General features: G+C 36.9%; 1 protein-coding gene across 5 annotated transcripts in view; it reads left to right on the top strand.

Moving 5' to 3' along the window:
* The window catches only part of GRM7 (glutamate metabotropic receptor 7), a 902,298-nt gene that overhangs the window by 264,186 nt on the left and 617,188 nt on the right, over window positions 1-20,924 (top strand). For all 5 annotated transcript variants that reach the window (XR_006385106.1, XM_044253109.1, XM_044253106.1 and 2 more), the window contains exon 2: window positions 8,922-9,138. Coding sequence is in view for 4 of the 5 variants with exons in the window: in XM_044253109.1 (XP_044109044.1) it covers window positions 8,922-9,138 (217 nt within the window). In the remaining variant the exon portion in view is untranslated. The remainder of the gene's footprint in view (window positions 1-8,921; window positions 9,139-20,924) is intronic.

The following is a 20,924-nucleotide window of genomic DNA, read 5'->3' as shown; positions in this document are numbered from 1 at the left end:
AAAGGTTGTTGCCAAAGTTCATGAGGTTACATATATAAAGTATCACACATCTAAAAGCCCAATATATAGAGAGATTTAATAAAGAAATTGTAATAAAATAAATTTCTTGAAACATGTATTATACAAATTTGGTTTACAATCCATACATAGAACTACTTGGTTGCCAAGATGGTTATTACCACCCACGGAATATTGAAGGTGTTTGGTGTTATGCAATTAAAGAAATGAAAGATGAAGGAAAAACAGTTGAAATACTTGATGATAATCTCTGTTGTGAGTAATTTAAAGTTGAATGAAACTCCAGATATTAGACAAATTGAAAGTTATTAATCATTATTCAGTACTTTGAAATAAATAAATACCACCAAAAATCAGGATTGAAGTCCAACCATCCTTATATGAGCTGAGATATTGAGGGAAGAGATAAGTATAAATTGAAGAGAATGCTTCAAAGAATGAACCTGAAAAGTTTATTTATTCATTTTCCCTTTTTCCAGATCCATATCAATAAAGCTTAATAAGAACTAAGAGTGAAATTACTGCTAACTGTGAACTTAATAATGCCCCACTGGGAGTTCATTAATATCTCAACAGGTACACTGAAGCATTATCTTAATTGCACATGATACATTCAAAAATTGTCTTTAAGAAGTTTTGTGGAAACTGCCCTCTGGAACAAGCATTAGTACATTTTGTATTTCCTTTCCTTATTGAGCCGATTTCCCAGGAACATGGAACCATAAACCTCATTCAGTTTTACAAAAATAACAAGTTTCCAGGTAACCAACCTTGTCATAGGCAGTCCTTCTAATATAAAGAAGACGAAGTTCAAAATGCATCTTTCATTTTTTCTAAATAAGTGAAATGGGTCTTTCATTTTGTAAATATTTAAGAATTTATTTTTAAGAGTATCAAGTTTACATTGGATTAATGGTTACAGTTTGATTAAAAACATTAGAGTAATCCAGTCCAAATCTGGATTTGGGTTTTCAGTTATTTTGGCAGATTTGGACACTAAGGTGATGCTTAAAAGAGTGTTTATTCCAAGCCCAAGGTATCCCTTTGCTTAGAAATGTTTAACTTTGCAGTAATTATGGGATAAATTAAATTTAGTAGATTTCAATCTTGTCAATACTTGAAAAGTGAAAGTACATCACACATTCATTTGATTTTCTATTAGACATGGCATAGAATTATTTTCTCTAGATTTGTTTAATTTATTCCCTTTTTTACCCCCTATTTTAATTTGCTTATGACAATGTTAACATTGAACAAAGACATTTAACTAGAACCAAGGACATGGGATGCCAAATACTAATTGCTTCTTGCATCTGACATCCAAGCCTAGCTGGGGAAGGGAGAAAAGCTAAGGAGACAGCAGGGCAGAATGACCCTATTTAAAATGATAAATTTAAGTATATTTTGCAGAGTTAGATTGAACTCTGGGCACTGCCCAGTGGTGCCTAGAATTATCAAATCTTAGGTCTAAGAGAAAAAAAAAAAAAAAACGAATGAACAGTCTAAATGATTTCCTAAGTTCCCTTTACCTTTGAATCCCCAACTAATGTCAGCTTGTTCTACATTCCAATGAAGAGGAAGGAAATCCTAGGGAATAGTGTGCCAAGGGGGAAAAAAAAGGGCAAAAGAAGGCATTTGCATCCATTCCTAAACCTGTCAGTCACAGGTCCACCAAAGACTTGGATAACTCCCAGCTCCTGTGGGTCTCTCGGCCCACACCAACCAAGCAGATGACGGTTCTGTTCTCTTATGATTATTCTGTTCATTCATTTGCTGGCTTACTCATTCACAGTGCTATCTAATGTCGATGATGAACAAGTTCCTTGTTCTCCATGGGGGTAAATTTTCTCCAGAAGAAGAGAGAAGAATAAACAGATAATTACACAGGTAACTAACAGCATACTGAAAGTTGTGACACTTACTTCGGAAGGAAAACCACAGTGTTTCAAAACTTATCAGTTGACCTTCCCATGAACTCTGGCTTTCTAGGGAGAACATTGAAGTCTAGGAGAGAGCCTTGGGGGCCTCCTAGTGATTGTGAGTGCCAGGAAATGGATGTGAATTAACTTGATTACTCTGTCTGTATGCCAAACAAATCAGGTACCACAGTCACTGTATTTGTTAGAAACAAATGAACTTGAATTTTTTAGAAGATAAAGAGGATATAAGTTATTTAAATGCCCATTTAACTATTCTTGAAAATTCTTGAAATTAGTTTCCCCTGGTCTTACTTCTCTTAGATTTATAGGAATTCTTAGAATTGTAAATGTGCATTGTAGTGAGTATACACCTTTAATAAATGAATGTAATAAATAAATGAGTGAATGAAGAAATAAGTAACATGTATTTTCCAATCAAACGAAAACATTCATAGCAGATAAACAAGCATAGCGAGTAAGCCTAGACCAATGTGTGTATAGTGATAAGACTAATGTGTGTGCAGTGATAAAGATGAACGTAGAGCAATAAGTTGTAAATATTTTGACCAGTGAAATTATATTGCAAAAATGTTGCAAAAACATGTTTACGTGTGTGTGTGTGTGTGTGTGTGTGTGTGTTGTGGAGTGTAAGCATATGAGAAACAAGTGATGTAATATGTTTATGAAGGAGACTTAGCACAGCACATAAAAAGAGGCATCGGGTTGGACTGAGGTGAAGCGAGTTCCCTGTCGGGAGAACATCATCGCTGGTGTTACCGATGCCCCGACAGTCTCGTTGCCGATCACTCGCTGGTTCCCAGTCTCAACTTCTGCGGTGACCTCTCTGTCTAGATTGTGAGGCGACGTCTCCTTCATCGTGACAACTTGATGAGCTGCCAAACCGCGACGATTGTAGTGCGGACCTCGTCCCAATAAAGATCAAGTGAGTTACATCTTACAAATCTCTCTTCATTCTTATAAGCCGCGACCTCCTGGCGGGACGCAGGGGCTTGCTCGCGACAGCATACATGGTTTAAAGGTTAAAGTAAGAACAGAGTGAATTGGAATTTTGTTTGGTTGTTGTTCTCTTTTCTATTTTAAGAGTAATATATGGGTTTGAGAAATGTCGCATCTCATAACTTGAAGAATGATGGTTTTATTGCTGTTTTTATTTTGTTTGCTTTTCACTGTTTAAAAAAGGGTCGAGGAATTTGGCTTCTACATAGCTTTCAAATGACAATTTTTAGGTGTGAGAATAGCTCAAAAACTTGATTACTTGAAACTAGTTTCCATCTTGTAATTATTGTCACCTGATTCATACCTTGGGAGAAATAATTGGAGAAATTGAGATTTTCTTTAAAAAAGAGACTTGGTGGAGGTGGATGCTTTTTCTACTCTTTGAAGACACTTAGAGTACCATGAGTTCTATCTAAACACTGCTTTGTTTTGTTTGTAAAATAAGATTTTAACTGACAGCCTTAATTCTTCATTTGACAATATATTTCTTAAGATAAGAAATAAAAATAAATACTAGTTGACTTTAGATGCTCAGTTTGACAAATGTGAAAAAGGGAAGCTGTTTTCACCATTATCATTTTTGTTTTCCTGGATATTTTAGCTGATGTAATTAGAAAATCAAACTAAATGAATTTTTATAATATAACTTCCCTACCTGAAAATCCCAAGGAAATAAACTGAAAGCTATTAAAACTAATAAGAATTTTAACAGGGGTGTAAGTCACAAAGTAAATATACAAAATTAATAGATTCCTGTATGCCAGCAATAAATAGAAAACAAAATGAAAATGTTATATCATTCATAATGCAATAAAAATAACAATTATCTACAAATAAAGTTAATACCAATTATCTAGAAATAAAGATAACAGTGTGCCTACATGTAGACAGTCATAAAATTTTACTAAGAGAAAAAATGAACAACAGAATGGATGAAAATAGTTATTTTCTCATGGGGAAAATAAAATATTATATATGTATCAATTCTTCCCAAATTAATTTATAAATATAATGTAATTCTCATCAAAATCTTAATGAAACTTTATTATGAACTTGAAAAAAATTATGCTAAAATTTCAGCTAGAAAATTAAACGTGTGTGATTGCCTGTGGTCATTTTTAAAAGAACTATGGATAGAGGATACATTCCAACTAAGAGACCTAAATCCTCTACGCTTATAATAACTAAAATAATAAAATACTGCCCCAAGACATGGAAGATAGAAAAGTGAAATGAGAATACACTCCAAAGATCCAAGGATACTTAAGAATTTAATACATGACAGGAGATGATCTTTCTCATCAATAAAAAATGATTAATTATTTAATATATGTTGCTGGGGCAAGTAGTTAACCATTTAAGAGAAGTCACTATAGATTGCTGGTCTACCTTCTACAATAATCCCAAATAATTCCCATATAGGGAAATATTTAAAGGTAAACTTCAAATATTTCTGTCACATTGGTGAGGGTAGGGACTTGAACAATATTCTAGGAAAATGCTCATGGATATGTACACAAAATTAACATTGAGGATTGTTCTTTTTTTTTTCTAGTAGCAAAAACTTGGAAAATGTTTAAGCACTCAACAGTGAACATTAGGCTTAGATTAGGTTTAGCTGAGCATATTATACAACCAAAAAGAATGAGAAAGAGAAATCAAAGGCTGGGGATAAGGGGAGGAGGAAAGAAGAGATTAAGACTCACATTTTCATACTTTATAATATGTATGTGCATACCCACATGCACAAACAAAAAATGGTAAAGAGATAAAATGTTAACAGGAATGAAGTCATTAAAGTTATTTTCCTTTTGTTTCTCTATTTTTCACAAATAATATACATTTCTAAGAAAAAGTACAAGTTCATACATTATAGCATATACATACAATTACAATGGATTATAAATGTCCCCAATCCTCTTTGGGACTCATCATTAACAAAACCATATTTATGTCATAGGCAAATTTTTATGAAGAGTAGAGAATAATAAAATAAAATGAAAATTTAGTCCTATGATAAAGATTAAAATTGCCTGGGGCACCTGGGTGGCTCAGTCAGTTAAGCATCTGCCTTTGGCTCAAGTCTTAATCCCGGGATCCTTGGACTGAGCCCAGTGTCCAGGTCCAGGTCTATGCTCCCTATTCAGTGGGGAGTCTGCTTATCCCTCTCCCTCTGCCCCACCTTGGGATCTTTCTCTGTCAAATAAATAAATAAAATCTTTTAAAAAAACACTTTAGTGGGCTTTTTTGGTTTGTTTTTTGTTTTATCAGAGAAAGGAAGTCTCAAAAAGAAATCGAATATCTACTTTTCTATAGCCAAAGTATTATTACACTAAATTTTCTTCATCAAAAGATCAATTCTGCATTACTATAGACAGGAGGGTTTCAGTAGCAGGAGGAGAAGGTATTGCTAGGTATCAAGGAGAGTGTGAAGGTCAATTACGGGAGATGACTAAAAATAATTTGGCCAGTTGTAGGTACCAATTATAACATACATTTCAAAATAATTACTTGGTGTGCTTAAATACTATTTTGAAAACAAGTAACTAAATATGCAACACATTACTTAAGTAAGTAGCATCATATTTCATAGGTTACATAAATTCTTGCAGTCTCTCCCCTCTTACTGTGAGGAGGCATACCTTATGCAGCTATATTTTTATCACAGAAACGAAATCTGTTTGTTCTTTCATTCCTTATTCTAAATATGCATAATGTAGGAATAAATACACTGTGTATAAGTTGTGTGCATGATCCTAAAGGTGCATATGAGTCTTAAACCAGGAGATATGTCTTATTTATGATAAAGAGATAGATTCCAGATAGTGACCACTTTGAAAGGATGCATGGTAGTGAGGGAAAAAATTGTTTCACCAGGATTTTCATCACTCAACTTGGGATACAGTTTAGAAAATGCACTTGTATTGGGAGCGCTTTACAATTCTGATTTTTTACAGCAGCTACATAAATGCAAATTCAAGTAGAGGGCTGGATGTATCTTCATTAGCACTGTCTCAAAGGTAGAAAAGGGCTTTTGGCAGCAAAGGCATCTGTGCAACAGCATGAAGCTTTCACATTTCCACAAGTTGAAATTGATGGAAATGTATTGACATGCTTGGCTTCTTTCCTTTTTATTTCTTATATGAAAATGTCTGTCTCTCTCCCCACTATTCTCCTCTCTCCCTCTCTCTTTGTCCCTCCCTTTAATCCCTTCCTTTTTTTCCCACCCAAAGTCTTTATTCATTTGATGTTTTCCTTACCTAAAATTCATAAGCTTGGAATGATAAATGAAACATATGGAGCTCATTTTACTAAGATATCTGTATCGGCTTCAACAAGGTGTTTACATAAAATATTTGAGTAGCAGTCTAAGAATGATCACTAAAAAACATTTAGTGGCTCTCTAGTCAGTGCTGTGAACTTCAAAAATCTACTTGCCTTCCTTGTTTTATTCTTCTTATTAAAATGGTTTACCAGCAATACAGCAAAGTTATCATAGTTGAGAGTTCAGAAGTTCGCACCGGATAGTTTCAGGTGTGAGTACTGCTCTCTTTCTTAAAATTTTGTGACATGAGGCAAGGTCACATTCTACTTTGAACTCTCAATTTCCACTTATATAAAATGAGGTAGTAATCTAATATAGTAAAGAATATTTACTGATGGTTAGATAAACTCATGCATAGGAAACTTTTAGAACATAACTGGCTGTAAGTAAGAGTTGGATAAATAATAGGCATTATTTCTAAAACAATAATGACAGAAATATATAAAAAAATGTTCTTCCCTTAGACAGTAAGGGGAATGTATGTGATAATGTGCCATGGAGTACTTGAGAAGTCAAATATGGGTAATGGGTAAACTTAGTAAGGAAAGACACACTGTTGTCTGTTTTGATTATCATCACCCCCATGTATGAATCAACCAGTCCATCCCAGCATTATGCTAAGCATAGCATAATCATTATTCTTATCCCTCAAATCAACTTTTTATTAATGATACCTCATTGAATTTAAAACAAACAAACAAACAAACAAACAAAACAACTTCACAAGAGCACACTGTCATGAAGAGAAACATCGGGCTTTGGTTCTGGATCCTGTCAATACTAAATCCCATTTTATTTCCATTACACCTCACAACACCTACTACTACAAGGAGTTTCTCCTTATCAGCTGACTTTGTCACACTGATTTTGGGCTTTGAATCAGTGACAGTGCCCCCAGTGGACAAAGAGGAAAATGCATCAAGTATGGGCTGCCTGGTGGGTATTACCTATTGTCAGGGCTGTCTGACTTGGTAGAGTAATGATGACCTAGGAACATTCTTAGAAAAATGAGCTTTACAGAGGTGGTAACCAGCTTTAAACAACAGTAAATGGATTTACTTTAGGCAAACTGCACTGGAAGGAGAGGAATAGATCAACACTGAGTAGAATTTTTCAGGGCTCAAAGAATCGACTCCAGTGTAACTTTGGCATTTTTGGAGCAGAGCGACTTTTGGGCTTTGCTTGAGCAAAGATCAAAACTGGTCTGTAGATACTTCAGAAATCTATATGATAAAGCAAGAGTAAGTTCTGGGGGAGTATGCAAGCAGAATTTTGTGAAGTTGCTCATTGTTACAGGCAGATTAATGGTACCAATCATAGGCTATTACATGCTGAGGTTAGAAGACCAAGGGGGCAATGTATTGTAGTCATAAGTGGTTTAGAGGTCCTGAAGTTAGGACCTAGGCAGGGTCCTAACTGATGGCTAATTCGGGGTTTCCTCTTGGGTATTTGGAATCCAAAGCAAACATTTTTTGTAGGGCCTCTTTATGTATACATAATTTGAGCTAAATTCAGGATGTCAGGCCTTCTTAGATAGCCTAATCTCATGCGATCTTAGGAAACAAGTGCTATATCAGGTAATGGGAGAAATCTGCATTTTAGGCTACCTTCTGGAATGAGGGGGCTGCTATTGGGGCCAAGGATGATCCTCACAGGTATAAGTTCTAGAGCTTTTAGGAGACCTGGTTAATACCATGCAGGGTAGGGGACTGGAGGACTGTCTAAATGGAAAAAATGGGAATCAGGCACCCCTATGGGCTTGACACAAGCAGAACTGCCAGCCCTCTGTCATCACCCAAAGAGGAGCTTAAGAAATTTTGAGGAAGGCCCTCCAGAGTACAGGGACTACTGAAGAGAAGGTTTTGCGGCAAGGAACCCCCTGGCCTGGTTCTCAGGGTGTTACTTAGCTACTTCATAATATTCTTATAAATAATACATGAAATAATGCATGCAACTCACTTAGGTGTTTCTTCATAGATGGTTGGTACTCAATGTTAGATGTCTAATGACGTCCACCAATATTCATGAGCTGGGTCAACTAAACCAGTCTCTATACAAATTCCAGTTAGGCAGTTGTGTTTTTGTGGTGGTGGTGGTGTCTAATAGTTTTTAAGAAGTAAAGCATGGGGGCACCTTGGTGGTTCAGTCGGTTAAACACCTACCTTTGGCTCAGGTCATGATCGCAGAGGTCCAGGGATCAAACCCTATGACTGGTTCCCCATTGAGCAGAGAGCCTGCTTTTTCCCTCTCCCTCTGCCCCTCCCTCCTACTCCTGCTTGCATTCTATTCTCTCTCTCAAATAAATATATAAGTTAAAAAAAAGTAAAGGATGATTCTAAGTGTTGGTCCGAATGTTTGCAAACTCTTTTCTCCTAAGCACCATGACTCATGTGATTCCCATGCCATCCTCTTTCTCTCTGAGGAGGAAACAAAAGGCCAAGGCACAAAAGTATGCCCTTTTGTGCTGTCTGAAAGTAGTTGGTTGCATTTAGATGGTTCACAGTTGCAGGGTGTTGTTTGCTAAAACACACATCCTCTTTGGAGCTCAAGCCCTGTATTTTGAGCAAATTATCCCAAGTATAAATGAGTCTCTCACATCCTGGTCGTGTGCTCTCTCATGTGGTGCTTTCCTTTCTTTCCAGATTCCCCAGATCAGTTACGCATCAACAGCACCTGAGTTAAGTGATGACCGACGCTACGACTTCTTCTCTCGTGTGGTCCCACCCGACTCCTTCCAAGCTCAGGCTATGGTGGACATTGTGAAGGCCCTAGGCTGGAATTATGTGTCTACCCTTGCATCTGAAGGGAGTTATGGAGAGAAAGGTGTGGAATCCTTCACACAGATTTCCAAAGAGGCAGGTAGGAAGAGATTGCATTGGTCAAATGACAGTCTTCACATGTCTATGGCTTTTAATGTCCTTTCCAGTCTTTGTCATATCAAACCAACACTGTAGATAACCACCATACCCCTACTCTCACATTCCTACTGCTTATTAAGTAAATTGGTAAAGACTTTATTTATAACACTTTGCCATTTTTGAAGAGAATATTTTCAAAAGTGTGAAACTGGAGTCCTTTAAGTTTCGGTAGCAGAAAGGAAGACAAGAGAATATGCACTTAATCTGGTACCTTACTTCTGTGTAATGAGTAATGGTGTGGATTGCAGGCTGCATACAGAAACCTGAGGCGGTGCTGCTGAGTATGCATGTCCTTCCTCTCTGCCCCTCTCTAAAATGCACAAATTGTTTAAAATTATGGGACACTAATCATGCGGGGCTCTTTGCTTTGAAGAACAATGACAGTGACAACTCTGAATGACTTATCCACAACAAAGTTAAACAAATTATCTGGACGGTAGACTGTATTTAGCCAAATATCTTTGGAACTTTATTTTGACAAAAACAGTTCAATTAAATAGTACTTGTAGTAGATTCTTTCATGTTTCGTTAGCTCAAAATAGAAGTATTGAGTTCAAGTGTTTGGCCAGCTGGTTGCCATTGAGGAGATTTTGAAAAATGAGATAGAATCTTCACAATTCAGAATTCTGGCAATAAATATTGAGGCTTCCCCATACGGAAATATTGGATACAGTAAACATGTGTAGCTGACTGTTAAGGCAAACACACACACACAGGAAAAGTCCTTTTCATGAGGAAAGATGTCATAAATCCTGAAGACATGGTTTTGAATACTTGACTGTCAGAGTACAGTTTCACCAAGACATGTTATGTGTTAGTGGATAGATGGTATATCTGCATGTGGCAACTGAAAAAGGGAGCCAGGGCTTGGATAAATCCCATAATTTTAACTCAGTCCCTTACTGTTTGCTCTAATTTGAATAATTCACTTGAGAACTGGGTCCTTTTTATACTTTTCCATCTGACTGAAGTGTTCTTACTCTTCATACCTTTGACTAGAAAACTCTAGACTGTTGACAGGTCTCATCCTAAATGCCATATCTAGGTTTATATATAAGCATACTCCAAACTTCCTTGGGTCTACCCACTTGGTTGTATTTTTAGTGTCTTCTCCCACAGCTCTTGTCACATACTAGTATAATTTGTTGTTGTCAATGTTTTCTGTCTTGCCCCATAGACTCTAAGAGGGGATCCTGTCTGTCTCATTCAGTACTACAATCTCAGCCACAGTGTTTCTAAGGGAAACATACTCAGTATAGTTCAGCCAGAAATTCTCTGATTAGGAAAGAAACCTTAAATCTGGGCTCGTGTCATGCATGCTTGGATTTATAGGCATCATTAATAGTTCACTTTGTGAATCTCTAAAGACATACCTTATCAGTTTTGATAACTGCATTTTTTATTTCTTTCTTTGTTTTTTTGACTCTTATTTTGATCCAAATGCTAGAAGCCAATTTAGAGAAATAACTAAAATATGAGCATAAAAGGCAATATAAAAGATAAAGCAAAAATATGGGTAAAATAATAAGATAAGGCTCAGAGACACAGTTCAGATATCATCTTATTCTACGTAATTGCTGCAAGTTGGTCTCAGATTTAATGCTGATCTTTGTACGGGATAAAGCAAAGAACAGTACCTATTTTGTTACAAAATGTGGTGTCCATGAGGTCAAAATCATGTTGATTGTTCAGTAAAGGACAGGAACAAGGCAAATGTTTGCTTTGGATCTTTTATAAAAGACTATATTTTATAGATAGATCAGTGGTGAGTTTCATATGGTTGTTTATTCCTAGTGTCACTTGGTGATAACTTAAGATACAATATCAGAGTCTGCTTTATAATGACACTGCAGAAAGGAAAAGCTGTTGCAATACAGGGTGAACTCCAAGCTCATAATTTTTGTTAAACATACAATGAAATGACCCTGTGCAGAAATAAAAATTGTATCATCGGCAGGCATTTCAAATGAGATTCTTCAGTTTAAGAGCCTTTGAATTTGGGGACAAGAATAACTAAAAAGCCAGTTGCAGAATTGCAAGAAAATATTGAGGGTTCAGGTAATACCTCACAGATAATACCAAAAGATTGGTTCTTTTCCTATAAGTATTATGATATTCACTATGTATTTATAATAAATTTCATTGAAACCAGAGCATATGTGCAATTAATATAAGTGAATGCACTCATGAGCTTAGCAAACACCCTGTTCCTCTCCTAATGAAAAGAAAGGAGGGGATATTGCAACTTAAATGGCATGTAGGACCTTTACTCTCCAATGTGTACATTACTTAGAGAAAACTTGAGGTGGGAAACACGATTGTATTGCTTCTTCAGCTGTTGTCACTTCTGTGGCCTCGTAATATGAGCATCTTCCTACCCCAAGCATGACTTCAGTAGACAGATATAGAATCATATGCCATAGTCTCTAAAATAATCCAGTTGCTTCCTCTGGTATTCAGCCAAAGAAACAGTGATGTATTCTAATTCAGAAACAGAAAAAGAAAAGAAAAAAATTGCTTTATTGGAATTTCTTAGAAGTATATATGCTTAAGGAATTTTTAAGGGTAATTTTAAATGTCTACTTTTTTCCTCTTGTCTGAGGAATGTAGAACCTTGTCCCCAAAGAAAGATTCAGGTCCACATGCATGTGTAGGAGGGGTGGTGGGGCACAGAGAAAAGTAAGCACTCTGATGTCAGAAGGATGGGAAATTGAGAAACAGGCACTATTACTTTCATGCTGTAAAACTTTTGATACATGATTTAACTTTGAAGGTCTCAGGTTCCTCATGTAGAGAATGAAATTAATACCTGCTTCATCAGGTTAGTAACGTTAAGTACGATCATATATAGGGAATCACTTCACACCTAACAGTACCAGATTCTTATTAGTGCCTCCCACAGTTGTAGGGTTCTTGTCTCACAGAGTTGAAGAATGAATCTGTCAGACAACTGGGTGAAGTGAAGTGAAAGTTGATTAAGGGAAGGTGAGAACAGAAAGGAAAGAAAAAGAGTTCTCTAGAGTGAGGGGGCCTGAATGGGTTGCCATTGAGGGATTTTTATGGTCAGTGTTTTATAGAAAACTGACCAGGGCACTTGGCAAATACCTTGTCTATAACACTGAAGACAAACAGGTGGCTTTGTAAATATGAAAATATCTTGCCAATATTTAGAACAGACAAGGTGGATTTGTTGTTTCCTTCTCTCTGGCTAATAACTTGTCTATAACATTTCTCCATATCTGGGATTTCTATGAGCCTGGTTAGGTAGTCCCCAACCTGTCTCTCCCTAGCCTCACCTGTCCTTACTCATTAGTAGAGTTACCTTTTGAGTTTTAAAAATTTGAAAATAATATAAGTGATGGATGACATCTGCCTTCAGCCAGAACTACAAGGTTTTATATATTACATATAATTATATAATATAATGAACCTGTAAGTGTATATAATAGCTGAGTTGCTATTTTTGCTAACATGCTTTCATTAGATAAGAAGCATAAGATGAAAAGGAGGTTAAGTATTTATATTGTCCTATGTATGTATTGTGTGTATATGGAGAGAAAGAGAGGGAGAGAATGCGAGAGAGAGAGAGCATAAGCTCATTGATGTGTCTGTGTACTGCTAGCAGGCTTGAAGGGGTTACTTCCATTCTTCCTGAACAGTTTGACTTTGAAGATTAGGAATCTTCTCTTTTATAAATGTCTTTAAGTGTTTCACCTGGGGTGCCTGGGTAGCTCAGTCAGTTAAACCTTGAACTTCAGCTCAGGTCATAATCTCAGGATCTTGGGATCAAGCCCCACGTGGGATCAGGCCGTGCGTGGGTGCTGTGCCTCAGCAGGGAGTCTGCTTGAGATGCTCTCTCTGCCTCTCCCTCTGCCCTCCCATGCACACTGTCTCTCTCTCAAATAAATAAATCTTTAAAAAAAAAAAAAAGAGTTTTACCCTTTCGGGATACTTTAGTTCCAAACCTTACTTTCAACTTAAGTCCTAAAGCAGTTCTCCTTAGGGACTAGAGTGTGAGGTGTATCCAGCAGGCACATAGTCAAAAACATGTGTGAACAATCCTTTATCATACTCTGATAGAACAAGTCAAGACAATGATCTCTGAGGAAAAGAGCCATCCTCCATCAGGAGGCCATATAATTCATTTGGAACATGGAAGCCTAGGCACACTTTCTCTAAACTGTCAAAGAAAACCTCAGTAATTCTATCATGTAGTCATTGGACATTTAAATATGCATGGGTGCTGCTCCTTGTTGAACTTTCAGAGAGGACTGTAACATGATTTTCTCAGATGATGAGATTTTTGTAAAACAGTGATATTTGCATAAATTGCCCTGTTTATTTGAATGAATGCACATGCAATAGCAACAAAAACAATTTGTTGTTTTATATCATAAGAATGAGAGATTATTCACTCCCAATGCACTTTAATATTCAGGTCAACATAATGACCCAAAGAGCCTAAGTTAGACATACAGTCTCCTCTTTCTAAAGCAAAGGTAAAAGTAAATGCTTATGATAGCATTTACAGCATTAATATATCCTAGACTTTTGAATCAAATTTGGTTCAAAGATTATGAGAACAAGTACATCACTATGACTTTCAAGTTTGCCAGACAATTTTTAGGAGAATCCCATGACCACTGCTTCACAATATGACACAAATAGTAATGATTTGCTACTACCCATGGTATTATGACAGATGTCAACTTTTCAAAATCTTAAATAACAGATGAACTATCCTTTTGGTCTTTCATGCCAGTTACTTAGTACAGATATCTCAATTGGTCTTTTTTTGTTTTTTAAGATTTTATTTATTTATTGGACAGACAGAGATCACAAGTAGGCAGAGAGGCAGGCAGAGGGAGAGGAGAAAGCAGGCTCCCTGCTGAGCAGAGAGCCCGATGAGGGGCTCGATCCCAGGACCCTGCGATCATGACCTGAGCCGAAGGCAGAGGCTTTAACCCACTGAGCCACCCAGGCGCCCTTCTCAATTGGTCTTATAAAGTAATTAGCCATTATTAGTCAGATAAACCATAGACTTACTTTTATTTAGTACTCTATCTTAATCTAGAATATTCTTTCCTAGAATACTTAAGTGAGACTAATTGACTATTAATAACTATTTTACAACCCTCAGTTGTTTTTGTTTTTGTTTTTTGAGATTTCTTTTTTCCCTAGATCTCAGGAGCTAGTTGGATTTTCTAATTATGGGATTTTGTTTTCCTTATAGGTTTTTGGGCTTCTCTCTCTTTCAGAGATGCAGTGTTCTCTTTTATTGTGTGAAAATTGTCAGTCTTCCCTACCCTACCATAACCTCTACAAGGTCAAGGACTTAGCCTTGTGACTCTATAATCTACCATAGTATTTGACATATAAAAGGCATTCAATAAATATTTAAGGGAAGGAGAAGAGGAAGGAGGAATTGCATGTCTTCTTTGCCTTTTAGAAAAACAAAGCCTGTAGATGAAGCACTTATGATATATAATTTTATGATCTATAATTTTGTGGCTTGTGGATCATAAAAAATTATATCCTATACCTGTTTACTGTGATTTATTACAGCTGCTCTCTCTCTGACTCTACTACCTTCTTCTGTCTTATGATCCCATCACAAAACTTGAAGCAGTGTGATGCACCATGTTTTTAATTCCCAGTTCTCCATCTAGGATGGATTTCAGGGTTTTCTTTTCCTTTTGTTTTTTTGTTTTGTTTTGTTTTGTTTTGATTTTGTCACTGCCTGTGTCATGGTGAATACAGAAAACTCAGAGGCATTTTAAAGCCTAACTGCATTGTTTCCTGAATGAAGTGTTCAGTGGTCCTAGTTTAAATACAAGTATTACACATTTAAAGGCTAATTTTTATTTAAAGGCTAATTCATACAATCACAAGAACTCCCGTGACATCATTTATCTTCAGTTGTGCTTAAAACTAAACTGTAAGGGACGCCTGGGTGGCTCAGTTGGTTGGACGACTGCCTTCGGCTCAGGTCATGATCCCGGAGTCCCGGAATCGAGTCCCGCATCAGGCTCCCAGCTCCAAAAAAACAAAACAAAACAAAAAAAACTAAACTGTAAATTCCCCAAGAAAAGGCTTTATATTTTCATGTTATTTTTTGGATTCTCAGGGGTTAGCACAGCATTTTAGATTTTAACCCTGACTCCATTTCTTAGTACATCTTGAGGGTGACCCCTTAGCCACCCCATCACTGTTGTTAACTTCTGGGCCCCATTTGATTCACCTTCATGCATAGCTACAGCTATCCATGCCTCCAGATTAGCCCCTCTGATACAGTATTCATTCAGTTATGATGATAATCTTTCTAAAATAGAAATTTCATTATCTGGTCTCTGGTCTCCCTTTCCCCAGAATATTAAGTAAAAGAGATCTAGCATGGCATATAGGTCCTTTGTGATCCAGTGTGTGCTTCAGTCACCAGTCTCATTCACATACTATCCCTGTCCTCTTTTATTCTCACCTCAAACCCCCATACATACTCTCTTTACCCTGCCACAATAACCTTCTGTAGGTATCAGGATACTCTGTTCCTTTGTAAATGCTAGACCTCTGCCTAGACTGCCAGCTAACTCTCAATTTATTTTCTCAAAATGAAACACCTTGGGAAAAGGCATCCCTGTCTTAATCTTCCTTTGCGATTCTATTTCGGACTGCAGTGTATACATTTGTCTATTTTAACAGTGCTCCATTTTAAGTCTATTTCTCTGAACAAATTCATGGAGAATAACTAATTGCATAAGTCTTAAGGAGAAAACAAGCTTCATCTCCCTGTAGAGCTAAAATTGCTAGGTGTTCATGTTCCCAGCCTCCCTTAAAGCCAAGACATAGCCCTACAACCCAGTCTTGGCTAATCAGACATTCACACCCTAGGTGAATTAATAGCTGGGGGTGCATAGAAGCAGAAGCAATGGAAACCCATATCATTGACAGTGGCAGCAGTGATATCCATGTTCTCAGGCTGGAGGTGACATCCAGCATGAATTGGCAGCAGAAGGACAGTCTCCAACTTCCAAGAGTGGCAGGAACAGTGCCCTAGCTAACTTGGTTCTGTGACACCGTTTTTGGCATTGATATTGATAGCTTAGTCATTCTTTGTTTTGGCTCATTTTCTGACTTTGGTTCCCTGGCCTCCCTAGGGATTCTATGGGGTGTCCAGCATAATTTAAATAATAATTTAAGGTTGCACCTGGGTGGCTCAGCCAGTTTGAGTATGTGACTTTTTTAAAGATTTATTTATTTATTTATTTGACAGACAGAGATCGCAAGTAGGCAGAGAGGCAGAGAGAGAGAGAAAGAGAGAGAGGAGGAAGTAGGCTCCCCACTGAGCAGAGAGCCCGGTGCAGGTCTCGATCCCAGAACCCTGGGATCATGACCTGAGCCAAAGGCAGAGGTTTTAACCCACTGAGCCACCCAGGCGCCCCAGAGTATGTGGCTTTTGATTTCAGCTCAGGTCATGATCTCAGGGCCGTGACATCGAGACCCATATCAGGCTCCCTGGTGGGTGTGAAGCCTGCTCAAGATTCTCTCTTTCCTCCTGTGTGGGTGTGTGTGCATGTGCACTCTCTCTCAAAAAACAAAAACAAAAACAAAAAAAAACAACAAAACAAAAACACTTTAAAATAATAATTTAAATTTATAATTTATTTTCTACTTAATCTAGACAGGCTTTGCTTCAGTTGTTTGACTTTTACCTTCATTAATATAATTGAGAGTGTCTCTTCTATAAGTTCCATAATACCTTTTGCATAACTCTGTCATAGAATTGATTGCATGTTATTGTAATCTGTCTAATTATCCACTCCCTTTATAATGTAAATTTATTGAGGATAGGCTTATGTTTTATTTGTCTTTCAATACTCTATACCCAGGATAATGTCCAATATAGAGTAAGCTCAATAAATGCACATTTAATTTAAAAATGGTCTTTAATAATGGAAGAGGTAATGATTTAATGGCTATAGTTGGCACAGTGAAACTGTTGGAAGTTTTTCCAATTAAGCTTTCCAAACTCATCATTAATCTGTTGTAATAAACTGATTTTATAGAAGGAAAAAGAGGCATAAAATATCTGCTAGTCTGCCTTCCTTCATACAGTGTATGTCTGAATACTTTTTGTCAGATACTGTTCCAGCATAATAGTCATAAATAATAATTATAGTAGTAACAACCACAAGGCAATAGTAATAATAATCTTTGCTTTCTAAGAGTAGAAAGACCTAAGTAGAGCCATGAAAACAGCCTCGTTGAGGCATGCTGTAAGGGTGAACTCTAGAAGAAAATAGATGCTTAGCTAAGCCTCAAAGGAGTTGGCAGAGAAGGTTGACCTAAATGGGGTAATGAATGCCATTTTAGGAAGAGAGAGTCATATTAAAAAATATATATATATGTAATGGTATTTTAATTTTTAAAGGATAGAAGAAATAGCATTGCTTTGAAAAAAGAATGCATTTTGAATTACTATGATATAAAATGTTCTTCCACACAACATGGAAACTATTGCAGAAAATGCTCTGGCTTTGGGCCAAAAATTTCTCATTTCAGCCCTAAGTCCTACAGTAACTGACTGGGAGTCAACCTACTGCTCCTTTGCTTTGTAAAGTCATCCCATATTTATTGAGAAAACTGGCCTTTCTTGATTCTGACGATTCTCAGATGCCTATCATCCAGATGGCAAAGGGTAGGTTTCTTCCAGGCAAAAATGGACTGTCACTATGGATGTGCGACTGGAAATAGATGATGACAGAATGTTTTTTGCTGCATGAAGGAATAGACACTCGAAAAGACATCTCAGCAATTCCTTCTCACCCCTTCCACCTACCTTCAGTGCACTTGAGCATCACATAGGCATATGAAAGGATCTGAAGATAAAGGGAACTCCCGTTTTTCTCACCTACTTGGTATGATTACCATATGTTGCCCATGCTTTGTAGAGGAAGGACATAGGATTCTGGTACTGAGGTTAAAGATGTATTGAAAAAGGAACATAGCTCAACTTAAAATATGGGAGAGACTCAAAAGTAGAGAATTCTAATGAACAATAGAATTTCATGGTCAGTTGGGTAGGGAAGAAGAACATTGTTGTTCTGAGGTAAGTATGTACCCCAGAACTTACATTGGAAAGTAGCCACGCTTTTACATAATAATATATCCACTAAACCTTAGAGGCAGAGTGTTGGATTTATTCTCCCTACTTAGTGATGCTGCATTCTGCCTTCAAGTGAGGCTTTCTTTTCTTGGTCTTTACAAAAATATTTATTGGAAGAGACTCTCAGCTTGAATCTCACAGGTTTTGATGGATGGTAGCAAGAGAGAGAAATTGCAGTAGGAAAAAAAAAATAGAATAACTGCCTGTAGAACTAGAAGGAAACATATAGAGTTCAAGTGCTTAGTGGGCATGCTTATGTTTTAGTTGTGGGAAAGTAGAAGACTTGATTTTGAGTCCCACTAAGGCCATGCACGGTGGAAAAGAGACGTTTCCCAAAGTAATTTCAGTGCTCTAACCAAAAGTTGGGGGTGGTCATACTCCAAAATATATTATTTTTTGGTTGCCTTTGCCAGAGGCCTCTCAGTGTTTCATTCCACTGGGATAGTCAAGTAAAAAGGGGAGGGAGTTTTGAACAGAATCCACACAGAAAAGTGCAATATTCATCAAAACAGTGGGTGGCAAGGAGATGGGCACTGGAATTAGTCAAATGGATAGTTCTAGAAAATAGATACTCTAGTTCAAGAAAACTTAAATTAATAATTGGTTGCTTGTGAAATATCTATTTACTGGACTCCAGCTCCTTCCTAAATAATTTTGTATTTTGAACTGATGTGGGTAAATGGAGCCTCTTTGAGGTTTGAGGCTCCAGCTGAGGGATCTGTTTTCCTTTTACTTCGCAAATGGATCCCTGCTGTTAAATCTTTCAGGAGGTTATAGGAAATTCTACAAAGCCTGCCGCCAGTCGCATTGGCACTCTCGGGCAACCTGATGGTCAGCAGCCGTCCTAAATGCGTACTACCTCAAGACTTTGAAATACTTAGACCTTGGGTAGCTCCAAATTTGCCTATTCCTGATGTTTCAAATTTGTTACTCTTTTGGCTGGGTATCTTAAATAATAGGCACTTGAAACACACTGCCAATAGTGATTAGCTGGTATTATCCTATTATATTAATATCTTAAAGTTGACATTAACTGTCAAGCAAACTCTTTTTTAGATAGCTATCAATGGGGGCGCCCGGGTGTCTCAGTGGCCTTCGGCTCCGTTCATGATCTCAGGGTTCTGGGATCGAGTCCCGCATCGGGCTCTCTGCTCTGCAGGGAGCCTGCTTCCTCCTCTCCCTCTCTCTGCCTGCTTGTGATCTCTGTCTGTCAAATAAATAAACAAAATCTTTAAAAAAAAAAAAAGATAGCTATCAATGGGATGTCATCACTCTTTATAAGCCATACTATTTAGGCAATCCTTTGAGAAACTAGTATATAGTAACAACATAGATTTGTACATACGTGGGTAGATACTAAAAGTCAAGTCATCATGATGGTGATACAAGTCTTAAGAGAAAAATTTGAGGTATATATTAGAAGCACCTAAAAATGAAAGAATGCTTACTTTAAGTGTCCACTTATGAAAAAGCTTTATTTTTCTTAGGCTGTTAGTGATCCTTTGGATTTAAATTTTAAAAAAAATCAATATTATATGTACAAACCTGTTATATTTCTTTTCAAAGAAGGTAAATTTCCTTGGGAATGCTGAAGTTGTTAGGATTATCATTACAGAAATTTTGGTGAGTGATGACTGATTATATAGAAGTATGTTGTTTTCAAATTCAATACAAAAGGGGGCAGAAATGACATATTCTTCTGGTCAAAGTTTTTTGGCACAAATATTAATGCCTAGTTTTATATCAGGATCATGAGTGCTATTTTCTAAAATCTTGGTATATGGTAAGGCACTTAGTACACATTCCATTCTCCACACTTTATGTAAATTTTGTTATCAGTCTCTTCTTCCAGAAGTTTTGTTCAACTGTAACTAGTGAATAATTAAGATAGGAAGTGGAAACTGGGAGGGCTTGCATTATGCTCACAGACTGCCTTCTTCTCAAGAGTTTGCATCATTTATTTATTGGGCTTGCACCATATTTTTTCCCAGCTTTATTCAGTTATAATTGACATACAGCAATGGGGGCAGTTTAAAGTATACAATGTGGTGATTTGATACACTTATCTATTATAAAATAATTACCATGGTAGGGTTAGTTACCACCTGTTACCTCACATGATTACCGTTTCATTTTGTGGTAAGAACATTAAAGATTTACTCTCTTAGCAACATTCAAGTGTGTAATACAGTGTAGTTAATTATAATCACCAAGCAGTACCTTCTTTTTTTCAATTTAATTTTTTTTTTTCAGTGTTCCAAGATTCATTGTTTATGCACCACACCCACAAGCAGTACCTTAGATCCCTAGCACGCACTCATCTTCTAACTGAAAGTTTGCACCATTTGACTGAGATCTCCTAGTTACTTGCCTCCCAGCATCTGGCAACTGCCATTCTATTCTCTGTTTCTATGAGTTTGGCTTTATAGATTCCATATATAAGTGATATCATACAGCAATTGTCTTTCTTTGTCTGATTTATTTCACTTAGCATAATGTCTCCAAGGTCCATCCATGTTGTTGCAAATGGCAGCATTTCCTTCTTTGTAATGACTAATAGTTCA

The sequence above is a fragment of the Neovison vison genome, chromosome 6 (genome assembly GCF_020171115.1).
Source record: "Neovison vison isolate M4711 chromosome 6, ASM_NN_V1, whole genome shotgun sequence".
Classification (NCBI taxonomy): Eukaryota; Metazoa; Chordata; class Mammalia; order Carnivora; family Mustelidae; genus Neogale; species Neogale vison.
The sequence above is the reverse complement of the archived record's forward strand: the minus strand, read 5'-3'. Positions and strand labels throughout refer to the sequence as shown.